The following is a 12,664-nucleotide window of genomic DNA, read 5'->3' on the forward strand; positions in this document are numbered from 1 at the left end:
CTGCAGTATTTTTTTTTTTTTTTTTTCTCCTGGTTATGTTGCCCTCTGAGATTCCAAAACTCCCCACAGACCTGCCAGTGAGAGGGGGTCCTGCTGTTTGGAAACTTCTCCTCCTTCACGACTCCCTCCCCAGCATGGGTCTCTGTCCCTAACTCTTTGTCTCTTTGTCTTTTACATTTTGTCCTACCTCCTTCCGAAGAGAATGGGCTGCCTTTCTGGGTGCCTGGTGTCCTCCGCCAGTGTTCCGAAGTTGTTTTGTGGCATTTGCTCAGCATTCAAACGATCTCTTGATGAATTTGTGGGGGAGAAAGTGGTCTCCCCATCCTATTCCTGCACCATCTTTGGACCACCCCCTAAAGTAACTTAAAAAAAATTTTTTTTCATTGTGGTAAAATCCACATAACATGAAACATACTATTTTGACTATATTTGACTGTATGGTTCAGTGGCGCTATGTGCATTCCTATTGTGTAGCTCTCACCACTCATTGTTTCCCAAATTTTTCACCTTGCTAAACTGAAACTCTGTCCCCATTAAACACTAACTCCCCATTCCCCCTCCCTCCCCTCTGACCCCTTGACCCTGTCATCTACTATTGCACTTCCGGATTCTATTAACTTGACTATTCTAGGTATCTTGTACAAGTGGAATCAAACAATATTTGTTGCTCTGCAGTATCTTAGCTGGATACCCATCATATCAATTCTAGGTTTTGTTTGTGAACAATAGAAACCAATTCCAATGAACTAAATCAAAAAGGGGGTTTACTGGAGGGATACTGATTATTGTAGATTTGAGGAAAAAGTTGAATGATGAGGCTATCTAGTAGGAATTAAGGACAGCTTAATTCAGCTTAGTACAACTCCAGTTTCTTCGCAACCTTGGATCTCTCTCTTTATGATATGCATTCCCATGAGGTGACGTGACATTAGGTAAGTTTGAGGCATATTCATCAGCTGAGCTTTGGGAGGTAAGAGTTGTGAGTGAGTGGGTACCATTGACTGTGTCACCAGAGCAAAGAATGTGAGAGGGACCATTTTCCAAATAAAAAGTGTATGTGTGCTCAGCCGCTCAGTCGTGTCTTGACTCTTTGTGACCCATGGACAGTAGCCTGCCAGGCTCCTCTGCTCATGGAATTTTCCAGGCAAGAATACTCAGTGGAGTGCCACTCCCTTCTCCAGGGGATCTTCTCGATCCAGGGATCAAACCCACGTCTCTTATATCTCCAACATTGGCAGGCAGATTCTTTTACCACTAGTGACACCTGGGAAGCCCTCCAAATAAAAATTAGGGTTCTGTTTTCAAAAAATGCGAAGGTTGTCAGGAAGGCAAAACCAACAAGTGTCTATAGCTATCACAGAAGAACACAGACCAAAGTCTGTCTCATTTCTTCAACCATAGTTTTTAGATGTTCTGTGGGTCTGCGGAAAGATATTCTTCTGTGGAGCTAAGTTTAGTGATCATACTGTCCAAAAGTGTCTTTATTTGGTTAAAATGCAATCAACTGCATGAACACATTTTCTGTACCTTTAAATTTTGCTCAGAAATTATTTTCTTTATTGCTCTTGTTTACTGAGCTATGTACTCATCTTTGATTATGCTGTTGAAGGCAATGGGTACATGGGATACTGTTTACAAATATTTACTACTTTTACATAGGCAGGATTATCCTTTTCTATTCTGTTGATTTCAGGCGTGGCACTTGCTTTCTCCAATAAAATAGAGTGGAAGTGACATGAGTCTCTTACAAGCAGATGTTCTAAGAGCCAGCAAGTGATGGTGTTCCCTCTGCACAGTAACAAAGATGTTTCAAATAGAGGTTATTTTCAGGAGCCTCCCAGTACATCCCTCCACGGTGAAGAGCCACAGTCAACCTGCTGTGGGTGCACAGCTTTTTGAGAAACAATCATTTGTAATTTTAAACCACAGAGATTTGGGGTATTTGTTAGCTTAGTATAAGCTAACCAGTCCTAACTGAAACACTTGTAAAACTAATTTTCTGTTCAGACTTCACAGATAATTTCTAACTCATTGTGGTTTTAAATATTTCCTATCATAAGTAGGAAATTAGGTAGAAAGTGATGAAGTGAAGAGAGGATTATTTTGTGAGCACTGGAGAAGCAATACTTCTCTCTGGGCAAGCTTCTGACAAAATAATTTGATATTTTGGAGATTTAATGGCAGAAGTACATAGGTGTATTATAATATGGAAGACTTACTTTTAAATAGAGCAACAGATCGAGAAATTTCTCAAACACATGATTCTCTCCTTTAGTACCAATTAGTAGTTATTTTTATGTATAGTTAGATGTCCGGTGGCCCAGTGGTAAAGAATTTACCTGCTAATGCAGGAGATTTAGGAGACATGGATTTGATCACCAGGTTGGGAAGATCCTCTGGAATAGAAAACGGCAACCCACTCCAGTATTCTTTCCTGGAAAATTCCATGGACAGAGAAGCCTGGTGGGGTACAGTCCATTGGGTTGCAAAGCATTAGACACAACTGAGCGACTGAGAACGCACACACACAGGTGTTTTGATTATTAGTTGATATTGATACTATGCGTGTGTACATATCCTAAGTCACTTCAGTCGTGTCTGACTGTGACCCCATGCACTATAGCCCACCAGGCTCCTTTATTCATGGGATTCTCCAGGCAAGAATATTGGAGTGGATTGCCATGCTCTCCTCCAGGGGATTTTCCCAACCCAGGGATTGAACCCACCTCTCTTACATATCCTGCATTGGCAGGTGAGATCTTTACCACTAGCATCACCTGGGAAGTCCATTGATACTATAAGCCAAGGCATATAAAACTAGTAAAGAAGAAGCTGACAAGTTATGATTAGTTTAATAAGTTGCATGTATTGTTCAACAAAATAATCATTAGGTTACATGCTGTATATGCCCATATTGATTTAAATAAACTTGATAATAATCTCTCTTTAACTTTTTAGAAAAAGAAATCCCAGGTCTATTTCCTATTAAGTACTTTCCAAATCTACCTCTTCTTATTCTTACCACCGCTGCTTTAAGTCACGTCTTCATTATCTCTTACCAAAGCTCTCTAATTAATATTTCCAGTGTGCTTCTCCTCCAGGTTATGTTTACCACAACCACTGGATGCTATAACTAAAATACAACATTGACTGTCGTATTTCCTTGCATATGACCCTGTGGTTCATCATGTCCTAGAAGACAAGGTTCAGGCTCCTTAATGTAGCATATAAGGGCTTCCTGGAAAGGCAGCATGGCCTGTTGGTTATGAGAATGAGTTTTAGAACCACACTTCCTGGGTTTGAAAATAGATCTGCTCTAAATTAGCTGAGTGACTTTTACTAAATATTTACAACAGTATGTCTATAAAAATGTTAGCTTTTGTTAATTTTATATGGTTTCTCCCTCCCTTCCTGTACTTACTCTCTGATTTTTTAAAAAATTACCCAAGGGTAATGATTACCCAATTAATTTTTTAATAATTACTCAATGCTTTCCTGGTGGCTCAGACAGTAAAGAGTCTACCTGCAATGTGGGAGATCTGGGTTTGATCCTTGGGTTGGGAAGATCCCTTGGAGAAGGAAATGGTAACCCACTCCAGTATTCTTGCCTGGAGAATTCTGTGGACAGAGGAGCCTGGGAGGCTGCGGTCCACAGGGTCACAAAGAGTCAGGCATGACTGAGGGACTAACTTCCACTTTCAAGGGTACAGATTTTCATCTCTATTCTTGAATTCCTTTGTAATTACTCATAACTCTTTCCCTCTTCCACTACCCTCACCCTCCAACTGGCTAATGCTGTCTCATCTTTTAATGTTTAGTTCAATGATAGCTTTAAAGCTTAAGACTAAGTTGACTGTTCTTCGAATACCTAGGATATTTCTCTTATGAACTCAAAATCCATCCGTATCTCTATTATTATACTTATCACACAGTGTAATATTATAATGTTTCTGTATCTACTGACTTCTATGAGACCACAGGTAACTTGAGAGCAGGAATCATATCTCATTAATTTGTCCTTAGTATAGTTCCTGGTTCATAATAGACACACAGTAGAAATGTTTGTTGAATATATAGAATATTGCCAAATAAAGAAAGGATTATTATTTTTTAATCACTTTTGAACTCACTCTTTATTTTGTGGTTCAGTGTTGCTTGATCAAGATCATTGTGATAAATTTCCTTTAAAATTTATTTCCAGAGAAATTCATTTCTCTCTTGAATTCTTAATACTTTCTTTTATTTGACAAAGATAACCTGGTTTCCTGTCTTGCCTTGAGTATCTCCACTCATAGAGCTAAAATAGTGTTCTATTCCAGTAACTGAATTGGCCTAAGTGGCTAATATTTTACTTTTATTATATTAAATAATTGTGCTTAAATTACAGTCCATTTTAAATTATTATGGATAGTGAGGAGAGTACATAGTTTGAATTCCATGACATGATAAAAAGAATAAAATGGACATGTAAGTGCAATTAACTATATCTGGCATGAGTATTGATATTATTTATAATCTTGATTCCAGTTATTTTAAAATACTCTATAACTGTATGAAATTAAATTTAAGAATCTGATAGTTTATTATAATTATGTATAATTATAATGATTGTGAATTGTGTATACTGTTTATATGTAGTTTTCATGTTGAAAGAATTGTCACTTGATATAAAGAAGGCTGTTTTTTTTGTACCCAGACTATTTTCAATATATTTGTTTAGCTAATATATTATAACTGGAGATCTGCTTTTTTTTTTTTTTAGGACACTAACAAGTGCTGGTAAAGACCTACATGATAATTTTCTGAAGGCTTTGGCAGTGAGAGAAGAAGACAATCGCAGTGGAAAAGTGAGCGTGAGTACATTTTACTCAGAGATTAAAAACGTATACCTTAAAGGCACATTAGTATGTAATATCTAGTTAGTTAATAATATAATTTTAAATACTGTCTCTGAAAGGTAGTTCATTAGGGATATAATAGAGCTCTTTATTATTGGAATATATGTGGAAAAATTATGTCAGTTTATATCTGTAGAAGTAGCTACATGGTGAAAAATATTAGTATCATTCTGCATATTTGTTGTGGAGAAAATGCCTATATGTGGCAGACTGGTTGTCATCTCCAACTTTGTGCTACTGCTATGTTGAAACTTCTTTTCAGCTCCATCTCTTAATACTCATCTTGAAGGTTTTCCCACTGCATACCTGATTTTATGCTGTCTCTAGAAGATAGAGTCTTCCCTATAGTCCTATGTTGGGAGGTGTGTTAGAAACCACATAATGGAGAGAGATAATTTTGAGTCATCCAAGGAGGATATGCTTTTGCTTTATTAAAACTTGTGCTAAATCAGATATTTATAATTGCTAATATTATTTGGAATATTTACTTTCATGTTTTACTAATATAATACTGGTGATAACAGTCTTCTGTATGTAAAAATAGACAAATATTCATGCTGAAACTGTAATGAGTGACTTACAGGAAAAGAATCAGAAGTAGCAGGATGCAAATTTTAGAGCAACAGGAAAATATTTTATAAGAGTGTCTATTTTTACCAAAGTTTTCTTAATTAAAAAAGTTGTATTTTTTTATCATGTCACTGGAAGATGTCACATGCAGATAAAATCCTCAGTGTACCTCAGAAAGAAAAAATATCACTCTTTGGTTAGGTAATTGTATAGAATGATCCTGGACTTGAAATCAGGGAAAGTTTCTTGGTGGAAGTGGGCAGTGTGAAATTTAAAAGAGGTGAGGTTGGAAACATGGGTGGACACTAGACTTGGGGGATTTTGTAAATCACAACAGAAAAGTTGGAATTTATCTGACCCTTTTTGGAAAGAGCAGCTAGAAAGGAGGAAGACACGTAGAAAAATGTGGTGTCATAGTAATCCATGGTAAGGACCTTCAAGAAAAAGCAAATGATCATCAGTGATCAAGCAGGATAGGTCTGGAAAAGGATCTGTTGTGTTTGGGAATATTTACTTTAAAAAATACTTGACAAGAACAAATTCCATCCATAGTAAGGATAGAAGTCAGGTTTCTCAGGGTTGAAAAATGGCCCGTGGTTAGGCAGTACCACCAAAAAACACAAACAGCTTTAGAGACCCGAGGCCCATGGTTTGTTCTGAAATGGTCTAATGCCTCTCAAAAATGCCTTTTTAACCTTTCTATCCCATTGGTATTTCCTTTAACAATGAATAACAGCATCATTCACTTATTTACTCAATCAGAAGTATGTAAGTTATAATAAACTCTTAATTCTTTCTCATGCATGTTGACTTGAGCTACTGCTGCTGCTGCTAAGTCGCCTCAGTCGTGTCCGACTCTGTGCAACCCCATAGATGGCAGCCCACCAGACTCCCCTGTCCCTGAGATTCTCCAGGCAAGAACACTGGAGTGGGTTGCCATTTCCTTCTCCAATGCATGAAAGTGAAAAGTGAAAGTAAAGTCACTCAGTCGTGTCGGACTGTTCGCAACCCCATGGACTACAGCCCACTAGGCCTCTCTGTCCATGGGATTTTCCAGACAAGAGTACTGGAGTAGGGTGCCTTTGCCTTCTCCGGAATGAGCTACTAAATTCTTCTAAATATGTCAAATTACATCACTTTTCACCTTCTCAAATAGCATTTATCTAGATTCAAACCCCCATCACATCTTAAATATATTACTATAACAGCCTCTTAAATGATAACACCTGTTACCATTTTCTTGGCCGCCTCTGATCTATTTTCCAATCTCATGCTTCTTATGCACCTGCTCAAGCCTGGAACTGTTTTAGTCTCTGAGACACTGCAACACTGACGAATCTGTGACCTTAAAGCATTTGTATTTTAGAGCGCGAGATAGAGAATGCTATGCTATGCTAAGTCACTTCAGTCGTGTCCAACTCTGCGCGACCCCATAGATGGCAGCCCACCAGGCTCCCCCGTCCCTGGGATTCTCCAGGCAAGAACACTGGAGTGGGCTGCCATTTCCTTCTCCAATGCATGAAAGTGAAAAGTGAAGTCGCTCAGTCGTGTCCGACTCTTAGCGACCCCATGGATTGCAGCCTACCAGGCTTCTCCGTCCATGGGATTTTCCAAGCAAGAGTACTGGAGTGGGGTGCCATTACCTTCTAGGTGAGGAAAACAAAAATGGAACAGTTAATTTCAACGTTGGATGGGTGCTATGAAGAGCACAGAATTAGAATATCAGATATAGAGATTGAACAGACAGTGGTTGGATGCTTTAGCTACTGTGTATAGGAAAATCACTTTAAGGAGGTTACATCTGTTGAGACTGGAATGAAACGAGGAAGATAGTCATGGAATGTGAAGAGTAAGATATCCCAAAGAGATAAATATTTGAGAGGGTGCAATATATCCCATTAAGAAGGAACATGTATTAAAATCTCCCGAGATAACAGCAATCATGGCATAATCAAGATATGATAAGAAAACTGAAATGACTGGAAGGCAGTTATTGAAGGAGATTATAAAGACAGATGAGGTCAGAGAGAAGGTCAGAAGCTGGACCATACAGGTTATAAGGAATTTTTATTTTATTCTTTTTTAATGTTTATATTTATTCTTTTATTACTGTGATAAGAAGTCAATGGATGGATGATGTTAAGTAGAGAAGTGACATGATCTGGCTTACACTTTAGATTGACTTCACCACTGCTGTGTACAGTAGGATAATATGGGGAAGAAGTCAAGCAGAAGCAAGCAGATAAGTTAGGGAGCTCTTCTAGTCAATCAGCAAAAGAAGAAGCTCTTAAAACAGCATGGTTGTAGTTGAGATAGATGGAAGTTCATCTCAACTGAATTGTGTCCATGTTTTAGAGGCAAAGCAGACAAGACTCAGTGATGGATTGGATGTAAAATCTTAAAGAAAGAGGAAATTAGGATGCCTTCTAGGTGTATCATTTGAACAGGTGGGGATGATGGTGGCATTTTGTGTGGCTGGGGAACTTATTTCAGGAATCAATAATGAAATAGTTATATTTTGGCTACATTAATTTTGTGATGCCTATTAGATGCCCAAATGGAGAATTGGATTGGTCATTTACATATATTGGTTTGGAAATTGTGAGAAGTCTTGGCTTGCATGTAAACCTGAAGGTTATCAACATCAAATATTAGTCATTCAGTCATGTCTGACTCTTTGAGACCCCAATGACTGTGACCTGCCAGTCTCCTCTGTTCATGAGATTTCCCAGGCCAGAATACTGGAGTGGGTTGCCATTTCCTTCTCCAGGGGATCTTCCCAATGCAGGGATCCAACCCAGGTCTCCACGATTGCAGGCCGATTATTTACAACATCTAAATGGTATGTAAAATCATGAACTTGCAAAAGTTAACCAGGAAGAGAGTATAGGTAAAAAGAGTGAGGTTCTATGACAGATTTTTAAGACACTCCAACATATAGAGATCTGAAATGTGTTGAAGAAGTAGCTAAGGAAGCTGAGAAATAGCACGTAGGAGAAAAATCAGGTGAGAGCCATGCTGTGAAAAGAAAAATTTAAAAAAACTCCAAGGAAAGAATGCTCGCCATGGCAATTGCTGCTGAGAGGCTACATAAGAGGATATATCAATTTCCCAGGGCTGCCATAGGAAATTACCATAACCCAAGCAGCTTAAAACAACAGAAATTTGTTCTCTCACAGTTCAGCAGAAACATTCTGAAGGGTCTAGGGAAGAATCTGTTCCATTCCTTTCTCAGTTTCTGGTGTTGCTGACAATCATTGGTGCCGGGGTCCAGCCCCGGTGGATCCAGGGAATTTGAAGGGAAGACAGCATCGGGGATCAGGAAACAACAGCTTATTTAAATGTTAATTAAAGATATAAAGAGTGGTTAAATAAGGATAGCTCAGTGAGGAAATTCAGTGGAGAAAAGAGGCTGAATAATTCAGCCAGAAGGTGAGAGAAATAACTACATGGGGAGACCAAGCTTCAGTGAACAAGGCCCGCACTTTATTTTCCAAAGTAGTTTTTATACCTTAAGTTATGCATAGAGGATAATGGGGGAAGGGGTAGAGTCATGTAGTAAGCCAGGCTTTCTTCCTGCAAACTTATCATCTGCAAAAGTTTAGGTGATTTGCATCATCTTCTGGCCCGGAGGCCTGTTAACATTTTAAGACCCTTTCTTCAGAAAACTTATTTTTCTCTAAAGGTGATTAGTCAGGCGCCACCCTCCAAAAGCATTAGATAAAGTTGCATTCCTATAGGGCAAAGGTGTGGTGGGCTACAACAAGAAAAAGAATTAACTCAAGGGTCCAAGATTACAAACATTAAAGCTACTACTTACACCAATTATATTAATCAGTACACTGCCAGGGACACAGCAGGTAAGGGATATGGAAACTTAGCAGCAAACATTGGCCCAACAAGTGAAAAACCCTTCACCAATACAATTTCTAATCAATCTTTTAACTGCTCAAAGGAATCTGTGTTTAGACAGTTTAGAACATCTCATGCCTCTCACAGTTGGGAGACTCTGAACAATCACATGTGGCCGGAAAAACCTATTCAGGCAGGCTAGAGGACTTCCAAAGGAGTTTGTAGGTTGAAACACTATCACACCCAGGAACTTTATTACCTGGAGCTGTAAGTTAACTCTTTTTTCAGAGAGAAGTAGTGGGGGACAGCCCCCCGTAAAGTCAGAGGTGTAGGTGAGAGCACAAAGCAGAAAGTAAGCAGACTCTGGTTTTGGGGGTAGATGCTCGAGAATTTCCAGGGGGACTCCTGAGGCTCGATCCTGCCTTTGCCTATGCCAAGCCTCCTTCCTCATGACCTTTGCCATGGGCGGAGTTCCTCACGCTGGCTCCCAGCACATTGGTATACTTTGGTTGGTTTGTAGAGACATCACTTTGATCTCTGCTACTGTCATCACAAGACATTTCTCCTTGTGTACCTGTGTTTGAGTTTTCTGTCCTCATAGAGGCACCAGTCATATGGGATTAGCAACCCCCTACCCTGAATATGACTTAATATTAATTCCATTATGCCTACAAAAAACCTATTTCCAAATAAGGTTGTCCTCACAGGTACTAGAGGTTAAGATCTTAACATATATTTCGAGGGGGACAGAATTCAATCCATGAAAAACCCATCAATTCAACAGATAAAATATTTGCTGTTGTTTTGGGGTAGGTAAATATCATGGATTATACTGGCAAGGGAAGTTTCAGTGGAAGACTGTGGTTAAGTGTCTCCTTGGAGTAAGTAAAGAAAAAGTTGTATAGGTGAAGATAAGGAAGATCAACTGTTATTGAGGATTTCTGCAGTGAAGTATCACTTAGATATTGATTGCTAACTGGTACAGGGTCAAGAGTCCAGGAAATTTATTTTATTATGCTTTAAGATGGATCATTGATGTTGTTCAGTCACTAAGTTGCACCTGACTCTTTGCGGCCCCATGGATTGCAGCACGCCAGGCTTCCCCGTCCTTCACCATCTGCCAGAGATTGCTCAAACTCATGTCCATTGAGTTGGTGATGCCATCCAACCATCTCATCCTCTGTTGTCCCCTTGTCCTTTTGCCTTCAATATTTCCCAGCATCGGGTCTTTACCACCGAGCTGGCTCTTCACATCAGGTGGCCAAAGCGTTTATTAACCAAGTTTATGTCAATGGGAATGACCCATAGAGAGAGGAGTGTTGATGCTATAGAGGACAGAGGGGATCTTTGCTGGAGGAATGGGATTCAGAACACAAGGAAAGGGCTTGCCTTTGAGAGGGGAAAAGGCCACTCACAGGAGGGAAAAAGGAATCTATAGGTCTATGTACTAGGTAGACTCGTGAATTTGGATTTGGGAAAATGAGATAACTCTTCTGGGAGTTTATCTAATTTTTTGACATTGCTGCTAAATGACCTTTAATTACATCAGTATAGGTTTCCCCATCCTCCCCCCCCCCTTAGAAAAACATCCTAAATTTAACTTATTTCAGTCATTTAATGTTTGGTAGGCTGTCATTGATTTGGAAACTAGCATCTTTTTTAGACTCGTTGCTGACTCTGAAAATAACATATGGTCACTTATTTGGACCTTTGAATTTGTGATACTATTATAATCAGCAGAATGCATGTCATTGTATCAAGGGCAGCATTTACAGCTTACTTTCCTGTATCTAGTCTTGTCTTAATGAAGACTCCAAATTGTTTTAGAGCAAACTATTTACAACAGAATACAGTATGTTTTAGAAAGATCTAATTATCAATATTAGGATCATAAGCTTACTTAAAAGCCATTTACTAAATGGATATGCTTTAAAAAAGTAATCCTATAAAATATACAGTATTCATGAGATTTGAATCTATATTAATTTGCTGTCAGCAGAAATTATATGTGAATTTTATGAGGTCTGAACTCTCCAAGGGAAATGACTATTTCCTGAGCATTGAGATTTCTCTGCATAATGCACAGATACAAAATACATGGAGAACTTCATTTCAGGGGCACATTTGCTACTCTTTTTGTTTCATCTTATTGAAAGTAAATAGTAAAAAAGTTATGATATAGTTTTAGAACTGGCATACTTGACCTGCATGGACTAATAAGGTTTGAAGCTCTAATTTTGCAGCAATTTTCCCAGATAATTTTCTTTAAATGTAGCTAGGAAATAAGAAGAAGATGGGATTTACTTTCCCACACTCATAACTTTTGAGTATATTTTTAAGTTTGGTGATCCCAGGTTTCAAATGCTATTTAGTGTAATTGGATCTTTTTCTGAGTGTCCTCTTTCTCCCTCTGGTCAACTAATTGCAAATGTGATTTATTAGTTTTTTTTTTTATGCTTTGAGTTGACACTGCTATAGAGCCTGGAATTTAGAAAAAGCAGGCCTCCTCTCAGTCCTTCATCCCCAGGAGCCCCCACCTAATATTTTCAATGTGTAAGTTATAAGGTTATTTGCTTATTATACACATTTATACAATCCCCACAAAGTTGCTGCCTGGGGATGTAGTCTTGGGCTATGCCCTGGGAGAGAGTAGGGTTTTACGAAAATTAAAAGTTTATAGAGCTGCTATTTAAAGACTAAAATTTCTTGAAAATGTACTTCCTTTAAAGGTTTCAGTGGTTCAGATGTTTTAGATATAGATATTATTTCTATAAGTTCCTTTTAAAAGAAATGTGATAGACAGAGTTGTGTCCTACTCTGTGCGACCCCATAGACGGCAGCCCACCAGGTTCCCCCATCCCTGGGATTCTCCAGGCAAGAACACTGGAGTGAGTTGCCATTTCCTTCTCCAATGCATGAAAGTGAAAAGTGAAAGTCAAGTCGCTCAGTCCTGTCCTAACTCTTCGTGACCCCATGGACTCCAGTCTACCAGGCTCCTCTGTCCATGGGATTTTCCAGGCAAGCATACTGGAGTGGGGTGCCATTGCCTTCTCCAAATGAAATGTGATAAGCCAGAGGTAACTCAGTTGAATTCAAGAATTAGTATTATTTCATAGTTACCTATGAATGTTGTATATAAATGTTATATATAATGCTTGCAAAATACTAGGTATGTATAGTATCTGAATATGTATATATCTATATCAGTTCAGTTCAGTTCAGTCACTCAGTTGTGTCCGACTCTTTACGACCCCATGAATCGCAGCACACCAGGCCTCCCTGTCCATCACCAACTCCCAGAGTTCACTCAGACTCATGTCCATCGAGTCAGTGATGCCATCCAG

At 38.8% G+C, this 12,664-nt stretch overlaps 1 protein-coding gene across 3 annotated transcripts in view; it reads left to right on the forward strand.

Moving 5' to 3' along the window:
* The window catches only part of LOC104992906 (chromosome unknown open reading frame, human C4orf22), a 717,206-nt gene that overhangs the window by 276,788 nt on the left and 427,754 nt on the right, over window positions 1-12,664 (forward strand). For 2 of the 3 annotated variants that reach the window (XM_010845905.1, XM_010845907.1), the window contains exon 3: window positions 4,763-4,853. In XM_010845905.1, coding sequence (XP_010844207.1) covers window positions 4,763-4,853 — 91 coding nt within the window. The remainder of the gene's footprint in view (window positions 1-4,762; window positions 4,854-12,664) is intronic. The other variant, XM_010845906.1, reaches the window with a different exon arrangement.

This window comes from Bison bison, unplaced genomic scaffold (genome assembly GCF_000754665.1).
Source record: "Bison bison bison isolate TAMUID 2011002044 unplaced genomic scaffold, Bison_UMD1.0 scf7180017864228, whole genome shotgun sequence".
Taxonomy (NCBI): domain Eukaryota; kingdom Metazoa; phylum Chordata; class Mammalia; order Artiodactyla; family Bovidae; genus Bison; species Bison bison.